This window comes from Rhinopithecus bieti, unplaced genomic scaffold (genome assembly GCF_001698545.2).
Source record: "Rhinopithecus bieti isolate Rb0 unplaced genomic scaffold, ASM169854v2 scaffold_25940, whole genome shotgun sequence".
NCBI classification, from domain to species: domain Eukaryota; kingdom Metazoa; phylum Chordata; class Mammalia; order Primates; family Cercopithecidae; genus Rhinopithecus; species Rhinopithecus bieti.
The window spans coordinates 966,455-988,328 of NW_016811810.1; the positions used below are offsets into that span (position 1 = coordinate 966,455).

General features: G+C 53.8%; 1 protein-coding gene across 1 annotated transcript in view; it reads right to left on the reverse strand.

Annotated features, from left to right (window-relative positions):
- The window catches only part of AGO2 (argonaute RISC catalytic component 2), a 90,731-nt gene that overhangs the window by 16,565 nt on the left and 52,292 nt on the right, over positions 1-21,874 (reverse strand). The window contains exons 7-16 of the mRNA XM_017895119.1: positions 21,012-21,099; positions 20,232-20,379; positions 19,299-19,418; positions 19,028-19,150; positions 14,544-14,677; positions 12,357-12,541; positions 10,708-10,867; positions 7,483-7,573; positions 4,491-4,685; positions 3,001-3,135 (exon numbers count right to left, since the gene is read on the reverse strand). Coding sequence (XP_017750608.1) covers positions 3,001-3,135; positions 4,491-4,685; positions 7,483-7,573; positions 10,708-10,867; positions 12,357-12,541; positions 14,544-14,677; positions 19,028-19,150; positions 19,299-19,418; positions 20,232-20,379; positions 21,012-21,099 — 1,379 coding nt within the window. The remainder of the gene's footprint in view (positions 1-3,000; positions 3,136-4,490; positions 4,686-7,482; positions 7,574-10,707; positions 10,868-12,356; positions 12,542-14,543; positions 14,678-19,027; positions 19,151-19,298; positions 19,419-20,231; positions 20,380-21,011; positions 21,100-21,874) is intronic.

The following is a 21,874-nucleotide window of genomic DNA, read 5'->3' on the forward strand; positions in this document are numbered from 1 at the left end:
AATAATATATATTTTATATATTAGAGACAGAGTCTTGCTTTGTCACCCAGGCTAGAGCACAATGGCGCGGTCTCAGCTCACTGCAACCTCTGCTTCCCGGGTTCAAGTGATTCTCCTGCCTCAGCCACCCCAAGTAACTGGGATTACAGGCATGTGCCACCACGCCCAGCTAATTTTTGTATATTTAATAGAGACGGGGTTTCACTATGTTGGTCAGGCTGGTCTTGAACTTCTGACCTCGTGATCCGCCTGCCTCGGCCTCCCAAAGTGCTGAGATTACAGGCGTGAGCCAGCGCGTCTGGCTCTAATATCTCTTTTCAAAATAGGTTTGGATTTTGTTCATCTGCTTTATTTCTTCTTCAGTTTCTACCTCATTAGTTTCCATGCTAGGATGGAGCAGTGGCGTGTAGGTGTCACCAGGAGTAAGCTGACTTTGGAGCCCTCCTGCCTCCTGGCAACAGAGATCTGGGGGCTGCGGCGGGGAGGAAGAGGACAGGGGAAGGCACCCAAGGCCACGAGCGCCTCAGCCTTCCCTTGACTCCTGGGGACTGAGGTCTCTTATTCCCATCCTTCCTGTCTTTAGGCTTATTTTATCGCTTTCTTGTTGTACAACAAATTCATCTAAATCTACAGACTGCACTGTTTTAGCTGCATTGCATAAGCCTTGACAGGACATTCTCGTTTTTGTTAGGTTCTGAGTACTTTGTGATTTCTATTCTTGTTACATGTTTAATGCATGAGGTACTCAGCAGTGAATTGAAAGTTGAAAACACTCTTCAACTTCGTTTCTACTGTTGATTTAAAATTTAATTGTATAATGATTAAAAAAATATGGCTTGAGACTGAAGTTTGGAAATCTCCTGAGACTTCCTTTGTCCTGGTAGAACTTTTATAACCTTCCATGTGAACTCAGCTATTTGTAGGGAAGATTCTATCTAACTACTGGATCTGGCTTGGCTTGTTCATTTCACTCATCCAATTTTCAGGGGTTTTTGTTTGTTTGTTTAAGACAGGTTGGAGTGCAGTGGTACAATTACAGCTCATTGAAGCCTCCACTTCCTGAGCTCAAGCAAGTCTCCTGCCTCAGCCTCCTGAGGAGCTAGGACCATAGGTGTATGCCACCATATACAACTAAGTTTTAAATTTCTTTCAGAGATGGGGTTTCACTTTGTTGCTCAGGCTGGTCCTGAACTCTTGGACTAATGCGATCCTCCTACCTTGGCCTCCCAAAGTAGTGGGATTACAGGCCTGAGTCACCACGCCTGGCCCCACGTGTTTTATCCTTAGGTTCATTTTGGTCTGGGAACAGTACAATGAGAGCTGTGTAAAAATACCCATCTTTGGTGCTGTGTTCATCAATTTCTCCTTAAAATTCTGTTACTTTTTGCTTTACTTTTTTTTTCTTTACATAATTTGGTGTTACGTACATTCAAGCTCATTAGTTGCTATATCTTTTTGGTGAATCATTCCACTTATTTATTTATTTTGTTTGTTTTTTGTTTTTCTTTTTTGAGACAGTCTCACTCTGTCCCCCAGGCTGGAGTGCAGTGGTACAATGTTGGCTCACTGCAATCTCCACCTCCCAGGTTTAAGCAATTCTCCTGCCTCAGCCTCCTGAGTACCTGGGACTATAGGCGCCCGCCACCACGCCTGGGTAATTTTTGTATTTTTAGTAGAGAGGGGGTTTCGCCATGTTGGCCAGGTTGGTCTCAGTCTCCTGACCTCAGGTGACTCACCTGCCTCGGCCTCGCAAAGTGCTGGGATTACAGGCGTGAGCCACCACGCCTGTCCTGGTGAAGGATTCCTTTTACTGTGATGAAACACCCTTTTTCCTCACTGTGACGCTGAAGTTCTGTTTCGCCTTCCATTTGCACAGTAAGCCTTCCCTGTGTCCTTGCAGGGCGTGCCTGTAGGGAGTCTAACACTCTCAGTTTCTTTCCTGGGTGCCGAGTGGATGTTAACCCTCTGCCTTCTGGCCCTGCCTTGGCCAGGTCAAGGTCTTCTGGTCCAGTCCAAGGCCTCCTTTATGGGCAGGTCCCTTTCCTTAGGCAGCTACCCTGACATTAGACAGTTAGCACAATGTGGATAGATGTAAGTTTATTTTTACTTATCCTACTAGGAACATGGAGAACACTTTTAACCTGGGTGTCCTAGCTTTCGTCAGCTGTGGAGAATTCTCAGCTGTTCTATCTGCAACTCTTGCTCCTCCACATTCTCCTTCCAGAACACCCGTGAGATGAGCCGTGCTGCTTCAATGCCGCCATCTCTCCTCCCCCCTCAGCAACACCTTCCAGCCCTGCCACAGGGACCTGCCGGGGGGTCCGAGTTTGCGCCACTCTGCCAATTCTGTACGACTGCACAGCTCCGTGCTGCCGTTTCTAATACGGTCCTTTTCAGAGCCGCCTCTTTTGCTAATCTATTAGCTAAGTGACATCTTGTGCCTAGACCTAGACTAGGCCTACGGGACTTATAAATGAAGACTTTTTGGTGGGGCACAGTGGTTCACACCTGTAATGCCAGCACTTTGGCAGGCCAAGGCAAGAGGATGGCTTGAGCCCAGGAGTTTGAGACCAGCTTGGACAACATAGTGAGACCCTGTCTCTATAGAAAGTAAAAAAAAACATTAGCCAGGTGTGGTGGCGCATGCCTTAGTCCTAGTTACCAGGGAGGCTGAGGTGGGAAGATCACTTGAGCCCAGGAGCTAGAGGCTGCAGTGAGCTACGATTGCACCACTGCACTCTAGCCTGGGTGACAGAGCCAGACCCCATCTTAAAGCAAAACAACACAAAAGAAAACTCACCAAAACAACAACAGAAAAGACTTTACCAAAGCAAGGACAGCCTTCTCTAGTGCCTAAACCTGGATCCCCACGAAGCCCCTTGGAGGACAGAGTCGCCTGGGACGGCGGCATTGTGGCCAGCAGGTTCTCTGTGAGCGTGCTTGGGGTGTGGGGCTGAGGGGAGAACCGTGCCCCGTGCCTGGAGTCGTGCAGAAACTCACCCGCTCATTCTTGTCCGTGCAGAAGAGCCGTGTGTGGTGCCTCTTCTGCACCACGATGAAGGTGATCCCGGGCTGGTAGTCTTTTTCCAGCTTGATACAGGCCTCACGGATGGCCAGCAACTCGTGGTGGAGAACCTAGGGGCAGGGAAGGGGAAAAGCTCGTGCTAAAAGATGGCAGTGCATGTGAGCAACGGTCCCATGCATGGGTTCTGGGTTTAGAACTCCCAGCCGTGGTGATTCTGAGACAATGAGCGTATTCGCGGTGAGGTGAAAACACAGGAGGGCAGAAACCATCCTCTCTGCAGGGAGGCCTGGATGCAGGAGGAGAGGGCTTGGCACTCAGGAATGGGAAGAACACTTCCCCTGGAGGGCCCAGGAGGTTCTGTGTGTGCAAGGGGCATGGCCAAGGCCAGGGGTGCAGGCTGGGCTCTGTGCCGAGAAAGCACACGCAGAGGCCAAGTTCCTGCAGAAGCTCAGGGCAGGCTCCAGCCAGGAAGGGCTGGCCGGTCAAGGTGTATCCATTCTGTCCTCCCAGGAGGCCATGGGCCTCGGGAACGAGCTCTGCTTCCACTCTGGACTGGGAAGGCAAAGCGGGAGCTGGGCTGCGTGCCATCCAGCCTCCTGATCAAGGCGGGTGAGTTCCTGAGCTCCTGGGGCAGCCACCAAGGATGTCTTCCCACCCCACTGTGTGAGGCTCCTCCCCCAACAGGTCCGGGACAGCTTTCTTCTGCTTTTCTCGCTAACACCCCCAAGGAAGCGACCGTGTGACATGGTGAGAGGTGGGGAGGAATCGGCTCTAGTCAACGGGAGAAACACTCAAGGCACCCATCGCCTGAGTTCCAGGCCAGGATGGACTCATTCCTGCCCACAGGTCACCTTGATCTGGGGGTGCTGCACAAGCTCTCAACCAAAGACAGCAATGAGACTCCCCCCACCCCTCTGTGATGGCTTCCTTGCCTGTCCAGACCCGGCAGTGACCCACTATGGCCATCCCTCTCTCCACATCCAGACAGTGGCTGCATCCTGGCGACCCTACCTTCAAAAGAGCTGCCACCTATCCCTCCTCCTGGCCCTGCCTCCACACCTCTCACACTGCAGACAGGTGTCCCCAGATGCAATGAGCTCCCTGCCTTGCAGAGACACCCGACAGCTCTCCACAGGCTGCAAGGCAAAGCCAGGCCCTTGGGAAGCCCCCAGATGGAGCTCTGCTCTGCGAGTCAGCTGGACTCAAGCGTCTCTCCCTCATCTCTTGGTCCCCAGGCCCATGCCCACCCCTCCTCCTCTCCCTCTGTCCTGCCTCAGTGTCAGGGTCTGGACAGCCTCGTGTCCCATCTCCTCCCCTGGACCCCCTTCCATGCTGTGACCAGATCAGCCTTGTGGCTGAATGAAAGCCACATCGTTCTTGCCATTCACCAAGTGTGGTTCTGCTGCACAAACAGGTGAATTACAGACCCTGGAGAAGGGGAGAGGCGGTTCCAAGAGGCGCCCACCTGCTGGAACTGGCCTTCGGAGACGCCGTCACGGTAGAAGATGATGCGGGTGGGCTTGAAGCGCGTGGACTTGTAGAACTGGATGAGGAGCTCGCGGACCATGGCGGCCAGGTCTTGTATGATCTCCTGCCGGTGCTGCTGCACGCGCACAGTGGCGCAGTAGCGATTGGGGTGGGCGTCCATGCTGCCCACCACCTGCAGGAACAGGCAGTGAGTATGGTCAAGGGTTCCTGAAACTTTCCTCTCCTGGGTGTGTGCCTGGACTCTCGGGAAGATGGGGACAAGAAGTGTCCCCACCCTGGAACTCACATCACAGTAAAGTGACAATGGCTGGCTGGGTGTGAACTCACAGCCTTTAGGCTTTCGGTGTCTGGCAATAGTGTTCGTAAATACTTCCTAAAGTATAAAAGTTTGCCAAGTTACATAGTTAAAAAAGAAAAAAAAAAAAAAAAAACTGGCCAGGCGCAGTGGCTCACACCTCTATCCCAGCACTTCAGAGACTGAGGCGGGCAGATCACCCGAGGTCAGGAGTTTGAGATCACCCTGGCCAACATGGTGAAACCTCGTCTCTAGTAAAAATACAAACATTAGCCCAGCGTGGTGGCGCACACCTGTAATCCCAGCTACTCGGGAGGCTGAGGCAGGAGAATTGCTTTAACCCAGGAGGCAGAGGTTGCAGTGAGCCGAGATCGCACCACCGCCTCCAGCCTGGGCAACACAGTGAGACTTTATCTCAAAAACAAAAACAAAAAAAAACAGATTAGAACTATCCTCTGCTTGGGATCAGATGTGGCTGAATTAATCAGTCCAAAGAAGGCAATGGGTGGGGGTGTCCCTATTTCTTCCAAAGAAACTACAAGCACATCAACATAGAGCATCCCGAAGGCACACCAGCCAGGCAAGCAGCCACTGGAAGGTGCCAGCCACAAAGAGGGCAGGCAGAGGGAGCCCAGCACGGCTCTGCGGTTCTTCTGTAGGGGGCCAAGTGAGCGTGAGGGATGAGGTGGCCCAGCCCATGGAGGGAACCGGGTAGATCTCCACATGCCGCCCCACCCTCTGGCTGGGGAAGGTGAGGTCCTTACTTTCAAAAACACGGATGGAAATAAAACCTCTCATGTCACTGAAAAATAGGAACTGCTTCTTGGCAATCTGCCTCCCTCTTCATAAATCCTTACAGAACAAGTTCTTTCCCAGTTAATTCTCCCACTATTCCACGTCCTTTGTCCTGCCTTGGGCTATAATTTTTTTCTTAAACCAAGAGAAAAATAAACTCTGCAATGTTTCCAGTTGGTATAAACAGAAATACATTAACATAAAAGAAATCTGTTCCTATTGATTGAGAATTGTGGGGATAGGGGATAAACACGCAGATTTCTCTGTTTCTGAAAACTTGAAAAACAAACAAAAAACAACAACAAAAAAACAGCCCAAGGCTCCAAAAGCCAGAGATATAATTGAACGCTTTATAACATTTGTACAGAAAAAAACAAAGTTAATGGGGACCAGGTGAGGTGGGGACAGGGGAGAGCCAGCTGCAGGACCCTCGGGGGCTCCCCCCTGTGCCTGGCTTCCTCCTGGCACACTGGTGCCCAGCTGTGCCTCGGTGACGGCCATGCGGTGCTTCACCATCAGAGGAAAGGGCCGAAAATGACTCAGCATGGCCAGGTGCGGTGGCTCACGCCTGTCATCCCAGCACTTTGGGAGGTCGAGGCAGGTAGATCACCTGAGGTCAGGAGTTCGAGACCAGCCTGGCCAACATGGTGAAATCCTCTCTCTACAAAATACGAAATTCAGCCAGCCATGATGGCGGGTGCCTGTAATCCCAGCTACTCAGGAGGCTGAGGCGGGAGAACTGCTTGAACCCAGGAGGCGGAGGTTGCAGTGAGCTGAGATTGCACCATTGCACTCTAGCCTGTGTGACACTGTCTCAAAAAAAAAAAAAAAAGAAGAAGAAGAAAAAAAAAACACACAAAACACAAAACAACCACCAAAAAACTGACTCAACAAAGTGAGCAGCGGTGTATGCGTGGGAGTGGTGGGGTTGTGATCATCGGGCCAAGCGGCAGGAATGAGTTGATGCAGTGTGCATTTCCTAAAGGAGTGTGCCCTGAGTAACACCAGAGCACATACCAGGTTGCTTTTCTTCCACCTGGGGCAGCTCAAATGACTTCCTTGTGTCCCAGATAGATTCTCCTGCTCCATATTCTCTCCCAACTAATGAAATAATAATGGTAGCATTTTCTTTTTTCTTTTTTGAGAGAAAACCTCACTTTGTTGGCCAGGCTGGAGTGCAGCGGCACGATCTCTTCTCGCTGCAGCCTCGACCTCCTGTGCTCTGGCAATCCTCCCACCTCAGCCTCCTAGGTAGCAGGAACTACAGGCGTGCGCCACCACCCCCAGCTATGTTTGGAGAGATGGGTGTTCGCCATGTTGCCTAGGCTGGAATGGCAGCATTTCTGAGCATCTACTCTGTGCTAGACACTGTGCCAGGGGCTTAACCACATCATTTCCTAATTCTCCCATGAGGTCAAAATTTGTTTCCTCATTTTACACCCAAGAAAGTTCTGAAACATGAAGCTCATTGTCCAAGAGAAACAAGAAAATAGAAGCAGCACGGGCCTGTCTGAGGTTTGGGGCTGGGTCCAAAGCCAGAGTTTTCATGCTGTGGGGGCACGGGCTCATCATACCCCAGGCTAGCACCCGCCAGTCAGGCCCCCATGTGCAGGGGGCCTCCTTGCACCTCAGATCTCCCAAAGGGCTGGGATAGGCATGCGCCCCTATGCCCCACCTCTGACTGCTTCTTGGAACTTACTTTGTGTTATTATAGTGCCCCCTCCAAACACCTCTCTCCCACACTACCCTGGCTGTCCCTACCGCTTAGTGAGACCCCATGCCTTTCAGGAAGGACCCCTGGCCACACTGTGGCAGTGGGACCTCGACAGGGTCCCACACGTTGTCAATGGAAGACCCATGGGAAAGCGCTGACACTCACGGCGGCAATGGAGGGCTTCTTCCCGTCCCCGGCGGGGGGGTGAGTGACGTCCGCTCCCAGAAAGATGACGGGCTGCTGGAACACTGGTGGCCTGTGGAGAGGAGTGGCATCAAGGGCCATGGTGAGACACGTCTGGACCTCCGACCCCAGTAGGTGCCACCATCACCTTTTGGAGGTGGTCAGTGTATCATGGTAACGCTTTTGAAAAGAATCCTTATCTTTTAACAGGAATACTAAAAACCTTGCAGATTAAATGATACAAGATCTGAAATCTGCTTCAGAAGAGCCGGGGGCTGGGGGGCTTGGGTGGAGCGTACTCCAGACCAGACAGGCCGGGGGCTGACAGCTGCTGAGGCTGCGGCTCAGGCCTACGAGGGCTCATCCTTCCACCTTCTACTCCCTCTGCAGCCACACCCACGCCAGGGCTTCTCCCACCACCCTCGGCACCACCAACGCCGGGCCAGCTCGCTTTTCCTTGGGGCGGGGGACTGTCCCGAGCATGGGCAGGCGTTGAGAGGCATGCCTCGCCTCCACCCACTGGATGCCAGTAGCACCCCGTCCAGCCTGACACCCCAACATGTCTCCAGACATGACCACATGTCCCCTGGCAGCAAAACCACCCCATGGAGAACTTCCAGACCCTGAATGTACCCCAGCGGTGACCCTCGGGAGTCAGCATGCATGGGGGCAGGGACAGGCTCACCGGGAAAGGCGGAGGTGGTGACAGCACCTCCCTCCCCACTCTGCTGCCGGGTTGAGAGTGCACCGCCCCGCACCCCACCCATCCTTGCTCGGCTGCTGCAGGCAACATCAAGAAGTATCAGAAGCGGCTGTTCTGCTAGCCTTGCCTGTTGGAAACCGGGCAGATGGGGCCCTTGCCTCTGCTGCCCTCTCCCAGCATCCATTTCCCCACGTGCTTGTGACTCACTCCCCGCCCACACCCTCTCACTCCCATCGCCTGCCTTCCGGCAGAGCTCCGTCTCAGCTGAACCCATCACTGCTTGCGCTGGCTCCCAGGCCCCTTCTAGTCAGACTTCTCACGGCCATAGCAATAAGGCTCCTCTTCCCAAGGTCACCAATGACCTCTGCATCACCCAGACCTACGGCCGAGCCTCAGGCCTTGCTGCGCCTGGCTCGCTGCAGGACACACTTCCCTTGGTGCCTAGGGCCCTGCGGCCAGCCTCCCTGCCCCAGCCTCTCCCATCTCCGCTGCTGGTTCCTCTCTCTCCAGGCCGTGAACTCCAGCCTTCTCCAGGGCCCAGGGCTTGGAATACCACCTGTCTGCTAAGGATTCCTGGATCCTGTCTCCCCTGACACCAGCCTCCTGGTTCCCAACATCCATCCACTCATCACCCGCACTCAGATGCTCTGCAGAGGCTGTTGGGGTCCAGTTCACCCACGCCTGGTGCTCACCCTCCCAACAGCCTCCCCGTCTAACGACGACCGGGTCTCTCCTGTAGCCCAGGCCAAGGGCCTTGATTTTTCCCTCACACACAGCCCAATCCCACCTGCCAGCAAGCCCCAGGGCTCTATCTTCAAAACATCTCAGAGTCCAGGTGCTCCCACTGCCCTGGCCTGGCCCAGGCCACCACCCCCTCTCGGCTTCATGGAGCCAGAGCTGGCCATAATGTTAGTCGGGTGCCTCCGACGGCCCCAGCTCACCCGAGGGAGCCCTGGTTCCCCAGTGGCCCCCAGACTGCACGTGGGCGGACCTGTCTCCTGTCTGCTCTCACGGCCCTCCCATAGCTGTGCTGTGCACCTGCCGCCTGTACAATACACTCATGACCTGGGTGCCTCCACCAGGACTTCCGGCCCGGTGCTGTACGCTCATGGCCCAAACTCCCTGCACACAGGAGGTACTCAATAAATACAGAACCTGTTGACTGAGGAGCAGCACTTGCAGTTCCCAGCCAGCTCAGGATTGGTCGTCGCTCATTCCCATGAGCCTGTCTCACTGCAGAGCCCGCACTCATGCTCACAGCCGTTCCCCTCAGAATCCAGGTTCTCCCCACGTTATCACCCTGCTCCCTGATGAATTCAACAGACTGTTTCTGGGTGCGTGTAACTCGGTGGCTCTCAAAGCCTGGTCCCCCGTGTAGCAGCAGTGACACTGTGTGTGTCCACTTGCTAGCGGTGGAAATTCTCGGCCCCATCAGTCCTGCTGAGTAGGACACTCCGGGGACAAGCCCCGCTGGGGTTCAAGAGCTGCTCAGGTGTGAGGACACTGTGGTGACCCAGCCCAGGCCTGTGTACACAGCGGGGGCTCACCACCGCCCCACTTTCCAAATACAGAGGGTCACTGCCTTGAGGCAGTTTCACTGAGGATTCTTAACTCTGTTACGGTGTGCCAGTGATGCAGACTTAGTGCACTGCCTGGCTTAGGATGGCTTTATCAGCTGAGCCCCACCGCTGACTGGGAGCTCCCACAGGTCCACACCACAGGGGCTGCCTACAGCCTCCAGTTCCCTTCTGCACAAATGCACAAATAATCTGATTCTACGTATTCTCTGTTGTCGTCTTCCAAATGTTAAGACAACTGCCAGGGCTGGCAAAGATGCCTGTCATTGTGCGGAGACGTCTTTCTTGCCTACATCACAGGTTGGTGGCTTTGGAGGAGGGAAGAAGCAAACCTGGCCCTGCCCTGGAACAGCTGGACACTCAGCCGGTCAGGAGGTGCCAGAAGAGGGTGCAGCTCCATCGCCCCCAACTCCCGTCCCCGGCGGTCAGCCCTGGACCTCTGAGGCAGGCGGGTGGCCAGCGCTTGGCCACACATCCTATCCTGGTCTGGGAGCTGCCAACGTGTGCTCCCATGAGGAGTTTTTCAGTCCAAAGTCCCAGCACGACGCAGCATCCATGACCAGCCTGGCGTGGGAAGCATGGGGGTGCCGTGGTCCACACAGTAGCTGCTGCTGCTGAGCCAGGGAAGCCCATCTCCTGGCCATCCGAGGCATGCTCTGCTCTGCCTTGCCCACTGGGATTCGAGGCACGAATTTCTCTGTCTGGAAACCTGGCCACAATGCTCAAATTCCTGCAGATGCCCCTGGTCCCCAGCAGAGCGTGAGCAGCCAGATCTATGTCTAACATCTTTGCTCTGCTGTGGCCAGGATGGTGCTGGGCCCAGGTGAGGGGACTCTGCCCCCATGTCCCCTGCACACCGCACCCCACCCTGCCAGGCGTCCCGCCGTGCCTGGGTCCGCAGGCGGAGGTAAAGGGGCTGGACCTCACCTGCCCTGGGGCAGCAGGATGTTGTTCACGCCTCCCAGCTTGACGTTGATCTTCAGGCAGAGGTTGGACAGGGTCTGCGGTGTGGTCCTCTGCACGTTCTTCATCTGCACGCACTGCGTGGCCATCCCCAGCACTGTGTCTCCCACGCGCTTGACCTCGGCTAAGGGGCATGAGAGGCACACACAGCTCTGTTGGCGCCCCTTCCTCAGCTGGCCCTGGGAGCAGCAGCCGCCACCAGCCCTCTTGCCCCCATCTGGCAAGTGCAACCATGGCAGCTGTGCTGAGCTCTGCGTGTCCCCTCTGTCCGAGGTCGGCGATAGAAGAGGGTCACTGGCCCCAAGGGGGATGCCAGGCTCCTTGGAGTCCAGACTCCAGCACGGCTGTGCCTGCCTTGCCCAGGCCAGGCTTCCCCCCGCTCACAAAGGGAAGTTGAGTGAGTCTATCTCATCCCTCCAATTTATCAACAAAACCATTTAAATGCCTCACCTAGGGGCCCCAGGGCAGGAGAGAAAGAGCCCAGCTAAAAGGAAGGACTTGGCTCTCCTGCTTAGAAAGGCCACTTATACTGGCTGGGCACGGTGGCTCACACTGGTAATCCCAGCACTCTGGGAGGCCAAGGCAGGTGGATCACCTGAGGCCAGGAGTTCTTCCCATGTTATCACCCTGCTCCCCGCCAACATGGCAAAACCCCATCTCTACTAATAATACAAAAATTAGCCGGGCATGGTGGTGTGTGCCTGTAATCCTAGCTACTCGGGAAGCTGAGGCAGAAGAATCGCTTGAACTCGGGAGGTAGAGGTTGCAGTGAACCAAAATTACACCACTGCATTCCAGGCTAGGAGACAGAGCCAGCCCTTGTCTCAAAAAAAAAAAAAAGAAAGAAAGAAAAAAAGGAAAAAAGGAAGGTCACTCCACGGTGCTCTGGCTGCAAGCAAATGCTTTGGTGGTTAAAAATAAAAACACTGGCACCCTCAAAATCCTTGGCAGATGTAAACCTGACATCAAAGAGTTCCATGGACCCACCCCCGCTATTCCTGGTCTCTTTCATGAAGCAACCGGTCAGCTGCTCACTGGGCAGGTCTGGGGAAACGGTGACCCCAGGACAATGTTAGCAGGATGTCAACACCAATAGCTTTTTCTTCCCTTCTTTTTTTGGGACATTGAACTTAGAGAAGTGTAGCTTTTACATGTCAATAATCTGTTGTGGTTGGGCGTGGGGCCCTGTGGGTGACCCCTGGCATGGACTTTGGCAAAACGCCACAGAATTCTGAGGTGGGCACAGAGGTTCCACATGGGCTGAGTCCCGAGCAGGAGCTGACCCCGGTGCAACACTCTGTGCGTTAAACAAACGCTCCTCCATCCAGCCGACACGCATGCTGTGTGATGGATGGGGTGCCCACCCGTGTGCCAAGGCCTGTGCCACCTAAGGTGCTGACTGCCCACGACCACAGCATCATACAGGACGACGGGGAGGCCCTGAACACAGACTTGGCAGTGATCAGAACCCACCTCTTCCTTCTCAGCCTCCTGAAAGGCCCGAAAGGATCACCTTTCTCAGTGCAGCAGAAACACAGAGGGGCTTAGGCAGGAACAAACACCCATGGAGACCACGACGGCTCCCTACAGCCAGCGGGAGCACCCACACCTACCGTACACGGGCGTCTTGCCAGGCAGGATGACCACCACCAGCTGCAGGCCTGCATACGTGTTCTTCAGGTGCCGGAACATGGGCTCCACACTGTCCGCACCCTGTGCGTATTTGCAGAAGCACGGCTGGCCCTGGATAGGCATGCCGGCGTCTCTGGAGATCTTTCTGAGCTGCTCTGTGAAGGACCTGCAGGAGAAGGCTCAGTTCACTACAGTGCACAGGGAATGGTGGAGAACTCAGGCCGACCAGAGGCTCTAACACAGGGGCGTCATTTTTACAAAGCCCAGAGCACTTTCACTGAGGTCAAAGTTGTTCTTAAAGTCCTGGATGAGGCCAGAATTCAGAGCCACATCTCCTAACACATACTGCCTCATGAGAAAGGTTAAGTGTGCTCAACATACACGCAAGCGCACTCGAAAGTCACTCGCAGCTAACTTGCTACCGTAACACAGCACAGCCTTTAAACTGCTCACGCTGCCTCGCCGCTGTGGCGGCCCCAGTGCGGACGCAATGCTGTGCCCGTAAAGCGGCCGAGCAGCCCCTGGAGCTCCGGTGAAGGAGGCCAGCGTTCTCCCCACACGCAGACCAGCACTGTCAGAGGGAGGGAGATTTTCAGCTCACTGTCATTTTGGATCTTTCCCCCAGTTGTTCTGATGGGCACAACCTGGACTGTATGACATCATCACGAGAGAAAATACAACAGCCCACAGCCCAAGGAGTGGTGGCAGCTGGCGACGGCCGGCCTGGTGAAGCTGGGGCGGGGTGCGAGGCAGGGCAGCGGCTTCTATTTTAAGCTGAAGACTAAGAATCATGTCACCTTCTACAATAAGGGCGAGGACAAGGCACTCCAACCCAGCCAGTGTCCAATTTCCTGTACATTAGATCAGGTCAAGAAACACGTGTGTGTCCACCCGTATCTTCAGCTCCAGGCCAAAGTGAAGCAAGGGGCCAAGGACAGAAGAAGGGGCAGGAGGCGACCCCGTGTTCAGAACTAACCTACTTTAGTTTGCTTCCCAAACATCCTCTCTGGGCTTCCACCTCCTCTGCCAGCAGTGTGGACAAGAGGTGGCCTCAGAAGGACAGATGGCCACTTGCCAGCAAGACATCAGCTCCCAGGGCCATGCCCGTTCACAGCCAGCCTTTGCTGGAACTGTCAAGGGACCAGCTACACCTTACAGGCTGGAGTCCTCTCCTGCTGCCCCTACAGAGCAGGGAAGCAAAGACTTTATGTTCCCTTTGAAGTTTGGCAAAAAGGCACAAGCCACCCTGCTGTGTGCTCCCGACACAGTCCCACTGGGCCCGTACCTGGCATGGCTGTGCTGGCCAAGGCGAGCGTCCTGGGTGAGGGCAGGCCCTTCCATGGCACTTGGGCTTCCTAGAGGACCCGGCGCTCACCGGGGCAGGTGCCAGAGACCTGAACCAAAGCTTTTCTCCTCTTAATCACTCCCCTTGTCTGGGAAGGAAGATACTACTCACAGCCTCTCCACCTCTCTATTTCACCATCTCTTCCTGATTATTTTTTTCTTGAGATGGAGTCTTGCTTTTTCGCCAGGCTGGAGTGTAGTGGTGTGATCTCGGCTCACCGTAACACCCGCCGCCCGGGTTCAAGCGATTCTCCAGCCTCAGTGCCCTGAGCAGCTAGTATTACAGGTGTGGCACCACCACGCTTGGCTAATTTTTGTATTTTTTGGACAGATGGGCTGGTCTCAAACTCCTGACCTCAAGTGATCCTTCTGCCTTAGCCTCCCAAAGTACTGGGGATTACAGGCCTACGCCACTGTGCCCATCTCTTCCTGATTCTGTCTTCATTTTCTCCTTCTAATTTACACAAATATGGAGCTAATTGTTTTTTTTAAATAATTGGAGTTCTTTGAATCCAATTCTCTCTTTTGCCCCTCCTTATAAACTTCCTTCAGATCCTGTTTGGTTTTGTCTGTGGTCTGCACTACTTCTCCATGTTCACTGCAAGGGTAGGTCCCAGGAGTGAGAGGGGCACCGATGGGGCCAGCATGTCTTGCCCTGGCCCGGGCAATGGTATTTGACAGGGAAAGGCTGATGAACCCTGACACCAAAACCCATGCCAGTGCCCTCACCCCCGCCCCAGCCAGAGTCAGTCCTGCAAGTGGTCACTCGAGCTGCCCATCGGGCAGGACCCCCAGGCTGGAGCTTCTGCCTGTGGAGGGCTTACTTCAGATGGACTTCTGTGCACTGGCGCTGGGGGGCAAAGCACGCGATGGCCCACACCTTGATCTCAATGCCCGTGTGGAACTGCTTGTTCCGCATGTCCCAGACACCCTGGACAGGCGTCGCAATCGCTTTATTCTGCAAATGGCAAAAGGTTCCAGGTGAGAAAAAATGGAAAACATATTCCTTCAACCTCAGACTTTGTCACTCTCACTGCTGGTCCCCCTGACCAACAATGGCTCCTCAGGGAAAGAACTTCTGTGCTGTCTCCTGTATCTGAACTGCCTAGTGATGCAGACAACTGGCAGGATCGGTAGATGGATGGGCTGCTGGAAGATGGGTGGGTGGATGGTTGATGGGTGGATAAGGTAGGTGGGTGGTCAGTTGATGATTGGTGGGTAAGATGGGTGGGTGGATGGTTGATAGGTGGATAAAGTGGGTGGGTGGATGGTTGACGGGTGGATAAGGTGGGTGGGTGGATGGCTGATGGGTGCAAAAGGTGGATGGGTAAATGGTTGATGGGTGAGTAAGGTGAGTGGGTGGATGGTTGATGAGTGGATACGGTAGGTAGGTGGATGGAGAGATGGAGAGATAGATGCATAGATGGATGGATGGATGGATGGATGGATGGATGGGTAAGTGATGAACAGACAGATGGGGGCTAAGCCAGGAGGAGGGAGGCCCAAAGCTCCATCCAACCTCATGAGTAGCCTGGAGAAACAGAAGTGCCTTGCCATGCTACAGGAAGGTCTCCTGTTCTATACCGAGCTTTCTCTCACTTCCACTCCTCTATCATCAGTGACGTGGGAAGGGGAGATCAGAGCTGGGACTGAGCCCGTAGCTTTTTCCACTCAGCATGCCACTGCCTGCAGCTGTGTCGGAAATGGGAGCTACTTCCACTCGAGAAGAGAAAGGCGAGCTGTGCAAATACGCTGTCAGCTCTCAGCTAGAAAGGACCAGACCTGAGCACTGTCGCCTAAGGAATCTTTGAACCAGCTTCAAGTGCTTCTCAAGAGAAGGGCCAGGAAGGGTCCTTTGTGGGAGGGACAGGCACTCCTAGGCCTGGGGGCATCACTAAAGGATGCGGCTGTGCCTGAGTTGCTGTCATTTACTCTGTAGAGGTTTTGTTTTTTTAGCAGAAAACATTTTTCGTACAAAATCTTTTCTGTAGAAAACATTTCATACAAAATGCCTGCTGTAGAAATCAAACACATGATAGAAATAAATGCTTTGCTTCCTATATTTTTATAACTTCTGCCTGTTCCCACCAGCCTCCCTGTGTGCAAGAGTCTCACAGACAGCCTGGGGCTCCAGACAGGGAGTGCACGCGCACACACACACACACACATACACGCACTCACATGCACACACACGCGCACACACACACACAGGCTCTTACTATACAGGTACTTCTCAGCCCTCAGCACAACTGACATCTGAAGCTCAGTGATTCTTTGTCACGAGGCTGTCCTGTGCCCTGTAGACTATCCCACTCACCCCCAAGTTGTGACAATAAAAAATGTCTCCAGACACTGCCAGATGTTTCCTGGGGGGCAAAGTCATCCCTGGTCGAGAACTCCTGCTGTACACACTGATTTCTGAAGGACATTTTGTTTTTTTGCACTAACAATGGACCGGGGGTAGGTAGGGCAGGGGACAGGAATGTTTCCTCACATTAAAATGTTTTAGAGATCTGGAAAAATGTATTCATGTATTAACAGAAGCATTACAAGCTCAGTCAGGTGTGGTGGCTTACGCCTGTAATCCCAGCTGAGGTGGGAGGACTGCTTGAGCCCAGGAGTTCAAGACCAGCCTGGGTAACATAGTGAGACCTCATCTCTATAAAACATTAAAAACCTAGCTGGGTGTGGTAGTGTGGCTGTGGTCCCAGCAATTCGAGAGGCTGAGGTGGGAGGATCACTTGAGCCTGGAAGGTCAAGGCTGCAGTGAGTTATTACTATATCACTGCACTGCAGCCAGGGCAACAGAGAAAGACTGTCTCAAACAAATTACAAGGTTTTTTGTGTTTTTTTTTTTGAGACAGAGTTTCGCTCTTGTTGCCCAGGCTGGAGTGCAATGGCACGATCTTGGCTCACTGCAACCTCCGCCTCCTGGGTTCAAGCGATTCTACTGACTCAGCCTCCTGAGTAGTTGAGATTACAGGTGTGTGCCACCACGCCCGGCTAATTTTATATTTTTAGTAGAGAAGGGGTTTCTCAATGTTTGTCAGGCTGGTCTTGAACTCCCAACCTCAGGTGATCCGCCCGCCTTGGCATCCCAAAGTGTTGGGATTACAAGTGTGAGCCACTGCGCCCGGCCTTTTTTTTTTTTTTTTTTTTTTGAGAGAGTCTCACTCTGTTGCCCAGGGTGGAGTGCAGTGGCACAATCTCGGCTCACCGCAACCTCTGCCTCCCAGGTTCAAGCAGTTCTCCTGCCTCAGTCTCCAGAGTTGGCTGGGATTACAGGCGCATGCCACCACGCCTGGCTAGTTTTTGTATTTTTTAGTACAGACACGGTTTCACCATGTTGACCAGAGGCTGGTGTCAAACTCCTAATCTCAGTGATCTTCCTGCCTTGGCCTCCCAAAGTGCTGGGATTACAGGCATGAGCTGTGGCACCCCGTCTACAAGCTCTCTTAATCCCTACACTCTGAGATTTTTGTAAGGTGGGCTTACACAAGCTCTTCTGGTTTTCAGACAACCACTGCCCTTGCCCTTGCTAAGGCGGCTTCCAAGAAGCCAGCAGGGCTGTGAAGCGGCGCTGGGTTCAAAAGCCCCCTCTCCCCACGGGGGCAGGCACTCCTCTGCCCTCTCTGGAGTCTCCTCCCCGACTCATGAAAGGGAATCATGTGCTCTTCCTCCTGGGCTTGGGCTGTGTTTATACAGCATCTGGGGCCTGGGGGGACAAGCAAGCCAAGGAGGGCTGAAGGGCCTCGCTCAGACTCGCTTCAGAGAGACAAGGAGTGGCTGTGCCCACCACCAGGGACACAGACCCCTACGCAATGGCGTCCCACGCAACAGCGCCAGAGGACAAGACACGCACGCACAGCAACACAGAACGGCCAGCAGCCTCTCAGTGAGCTCTAAGGAAATGTTAGCTAGAAAACAGCGAGGCACAGAAATACAGGTAATGCTATTATTTTCACAAAAAGGGGTGAATCATCCCTGGGTGATTTTACAAAGGAGAAAGAACACCAATTGCTTCCTGAGAGGGCAACTGAGAACTGGGAAAAAAGAGACTTTTTTCCTCTAATTCTTTTAAATCTGAATTCTGAAACATTTAAAAAACAACTTTTTTGTTTAAAGTATTTTTTATGTTTTGAGACAAGTCTTGCTCTGTCACCCAGGCTGGAGTGCAGCGGTGTGATCTCAGCTCACTGCAACCTCCGCCTCCTGGGTTCAAGTGATTCTCCTGCCTCATCCTCCTGAGTAGCCGGGATTAGAGGTGCCCACCACCACTCCAGGCTAATTTTTGTATTTTTAGTAGAGACAGAGTTTCTGGTCTCAAACTCCTGACCTCAAGTGATCCACCCGCCTCAGCCTCCCAAAGTGCTGGGATTACAGATGCAAACCACTCACTGCGCCCAGCCCAGAACCTATAGTTTGAAATAAGATAGGAAAAACAAACAAACAAAAAACAAACCAAAACCTCATTCCAGGTCCTGAGGATGAGAGTAAAATTCTGTTAGGTAGAAACTAGGGTGTAAAAGGTTAGGCAGACCCTTACACAGATGCCAGGTGCTTAAGGAAGTCAGTAACCTCTGACACTAAGGCCCTGCAGAGCCCTGGTGTCCCTCCCAGTGTGGTCACCTCTGGACCCTCCCACCAGACATGGTGTGCTTACACCCGAGGGTCTGCCCAGGAGGAAATGAGAAGCGACGCTGGAGGGCTAGTGCTCAGGACACCTTTGGTTACACACTGATAAAAAGGAGAAGTTAAGGGCTGGCCACAGTGGCTCATGCGCCTGTATTCCCAGCTCCTTGTGAGGCTGAGGCGAGAGATTTGTTTGAGCCCGGGAGTTAGAGGCTGCAGGGACCTATGGTCATGCCACTGCCTTCTAGCTCGGGTGACAGAGCAAGACCCTGCCTCAAAACAAACAAAACTAGCAGTTAAATTAGCAAGGACAAAAAACTGTTACCAAACACCCCCAAAGCAAAAGTTACAGAATACAAAAGCAGTACAGGCTTCTGGGAAATAATTCGACCCTCGGTGAGCATCCGTCATGCGAAGAATGGTGCTCTCTCAACTTTCATGGGATAATAAAAATTATCTTCTGAAAACATTAAGGGTAATTCTGAAAAACTTTAAAAAGGCCCAAGGAAAGTCATTCCTTTATGAAGTCTCACACCTTTTACAGGCTCAGCCCAGAGTAGAAAGGATTCTCCTGCATGGAACACAGTCTACACTGCGGCTGATGGCTCAGAACCTGAGGGGTCACGGGGCAGAGACATGCCCCGCAGCCACATGGTCCCCGCTGCCCCGCACGTACCCTGCCCCCGTAGAGGATGGAGGGCGGCTGCAGCACCCGCCCAGTCACGTCCGTCATCTCATCTTTGACCATGATTCCAAATTCACGGACGTATGGATCTGTGTTGAAACTTGCGCTTCGCATCTGGCAAAGGGGAAGAAGAAAACGCACGGAGTGGGTGGGGGCCTCCCATCTCTCTAGCAGCTGCATCTGTTCCAAGCATCAGAGGTTTCTGTGCCAGGGCAACCGGACTGGACTCCACAGGGCGGCCCTGCCCGGGACTGACGCTCACCAATTTGCTGATCTCTTCTTGCCGATCGGGTGCCGACCTAGCAGTCGCTCTGATCATGGTTGAGGTCTGATTGTCCGTTAATTTTTTAATACATCTTTGTCCTGCCACTATGTTACAGACCTGCGAAGAGGACGTAGAGACAGGCCATCAGTGCCGCACTGGTGTGACCAGGGGAGCAGGCAGGGGGCTCAGGGTCTGGTGGCCTGTCTCTGCTGGGGACCGTCTCTGTCTCGTCCCTGGGCTATGAAGCGCCATGCAGGTGTCTGCTATGGGGGCTGCTCCACGGCCTTCCACTTCACAACAGAAATCCCTGCTAAGTAAACCCCATGTCACGCGAACACACAGACCCCACAGCCTCTGTGCCCAGCCCACCAGGTCAGCGGGGCTGTGTCCTGACACCAGTACTTCTGGGCTTTCTCCAGTCTTCGGTGGCTGTGGGCATGAAAGCGGCTGCAGGTGTGAAAGACGTCTACCTATGGGACAAGGAACTGGAGCTGCCCAGCCCTGCCTGAACGACAGCAAAGTGCCAGAATCTAAACACCAAGGGAAGAGTTACAGCACATGGCTCAGGGTCGGAATTTGACCCCTTCCCAAGGCAAGGATTTTTTCAAAGAGTCGTGATGTTAGAGGAGAGTGAATGACGCAAGCGTGCAGTGACAGAGCACCTGCCTCTGGCTGCGGGGCCTGCTGGGTGCGTTACACACAATCTCAGTCAAGGCTCACACCAATCCCACAAGAGAGCTGCGGACCCCATTTTACTGAAGGCAAAACCGAGGTGCAACAAAGCCCATTAACCCACCCAAGTTCCTGCAGCAGCAGAAGCAGTGCCATTTGTACCTGACTGGAGCCTCAGCAGTTTCTGGAAGCTGCATGCTCCAGCCTGGAACGCTGCCCTCCCAAGCCCCCAGAGATCACAGGAAGAGGGTGACTTGCCTCCAGGGGAAGGTAGGTGTGTTTCTGCTCCTGTCCGACTTGTAAACATGGGAGGTGGGGGTAGCGCAGAACCAACTTGTGCCTGTCCTTGAAGTACTGGGCCACCGTGCACTCCACCGTCTGCCCGCTCTCCTGCTGCAGCGGGAATCTGAGGGGCAAAAGGGCTGTTCAGGCCGAGGTCATCCCGGGGTCCCTTCCCCCACGCTGCTTTTCATTTGGTTTTGCTTTTTAGGGTGACGTATGAGGAGCAAACATTCAGAGCACTTCTGGGAGTGAAAACCACGTCACGTGCTTTGGGTTATCTGGAATGTTCCCGAGCCCCTAAATTCTCATTTTGTTTCTGGAGTTGGGAAACAAATACCTACAGGCGTCACTACTCATAAATTACCCACAACGCCACAGTGTGTGCAGGAGTCAGGACGAATGGAGGTGTCCAGAAAGGTCTGTGCGTCTTCCAGCAGAGCGTGGCGACCCTGGAAGCCGTTTACATGCTGCGCGTTCCCGGTGCCCAGAAGGCCTGAAGCCCCCAGGACAGGACAAGGAAAGCAGACCAGGCCGGTTCGGCAGCCAGGGCCTCCGCACGGTGACGGCAGGAGACGCCTCACAAACTTTGGTGAAGTTTGGAATCTACTGAGCCATGGAAAGGACAATTTGGGGATTGAAAAACAGCATGAAATGGTCCTTTCCGGAGAATGGGCATAGAATTATGGCTCCAGAGTGTGCCTGTCGGGTGACCTTGGGGGCCCCAGCCAAGAGAGTCTGAAAGGAAGGGCGTGTTACGTTTGGTGACTGGCGGGCCGCCGGGTCACATTGCAGACGCGGTATTTCCTCTTCATCTGCCCACAGTGCGTTATCTCCACCTTTAGACCTGGGGACACAGAACACAGGCATCAGCGTCTGGGCTGTCCCCACCTGAGTGCAAGCGCCACTTCCCGAGAATCAGTTTTCATAGGAATGTGGCTGCGGACTCAGGTTTCGGGGGCTCCAGAGGGCTGCAGGGCTCCCCTAGGGAGGGTGACCCACAGGTCACCCCCAGGCCACCCTAGCTAGGTCCATCTCCCCTACAAGAATACCACATGGTAGGGGGAGGCTCAGCTCAGAGCGTCGGGTGTCCACCCTCGTGCTATTCTGTGCCCCCCGTGGGTCACTGTGGTAACATGGGTACTGCGAATGGCCCTGCAAATGGCCTTCCAAAAGGACAGGCTCAGCGGGCAGGGTTTGTGGAGCCAGGGGCGGGCACCCACTCCGTTGCTGATGGGTAGAAGGACCCCAGGCAAGTCCCAGACCCCCTAGTCTGAGTTTCTTGGAGTAGAAAGCAGGCTGACCGGCTACAGATCCCTGCCGGGCTGTGTAAGGTGAAATGAAAACAAAAGAAAATGCATCCTCGGTTCCAGCGTTATGAAATGCTGATCACAGCCACACTGCTGCTTCTAGTCCTGATACCATGACTCAGACGTGACTGACTCCCCAAACTCAACCTCACCTCCACCCCACGGGGTTGTATTTATTTAGGAAGCCCCACTCCTGCTCTGGGAAATGGGTCTAATTCATTTCCGTGCTGCTTCATCTGATGGCTAAATTCCGCCACCCCCATCTCCCTAAACGCACGGAAGAACCAGAACTGCCAAATGCGGCCCTGGAGG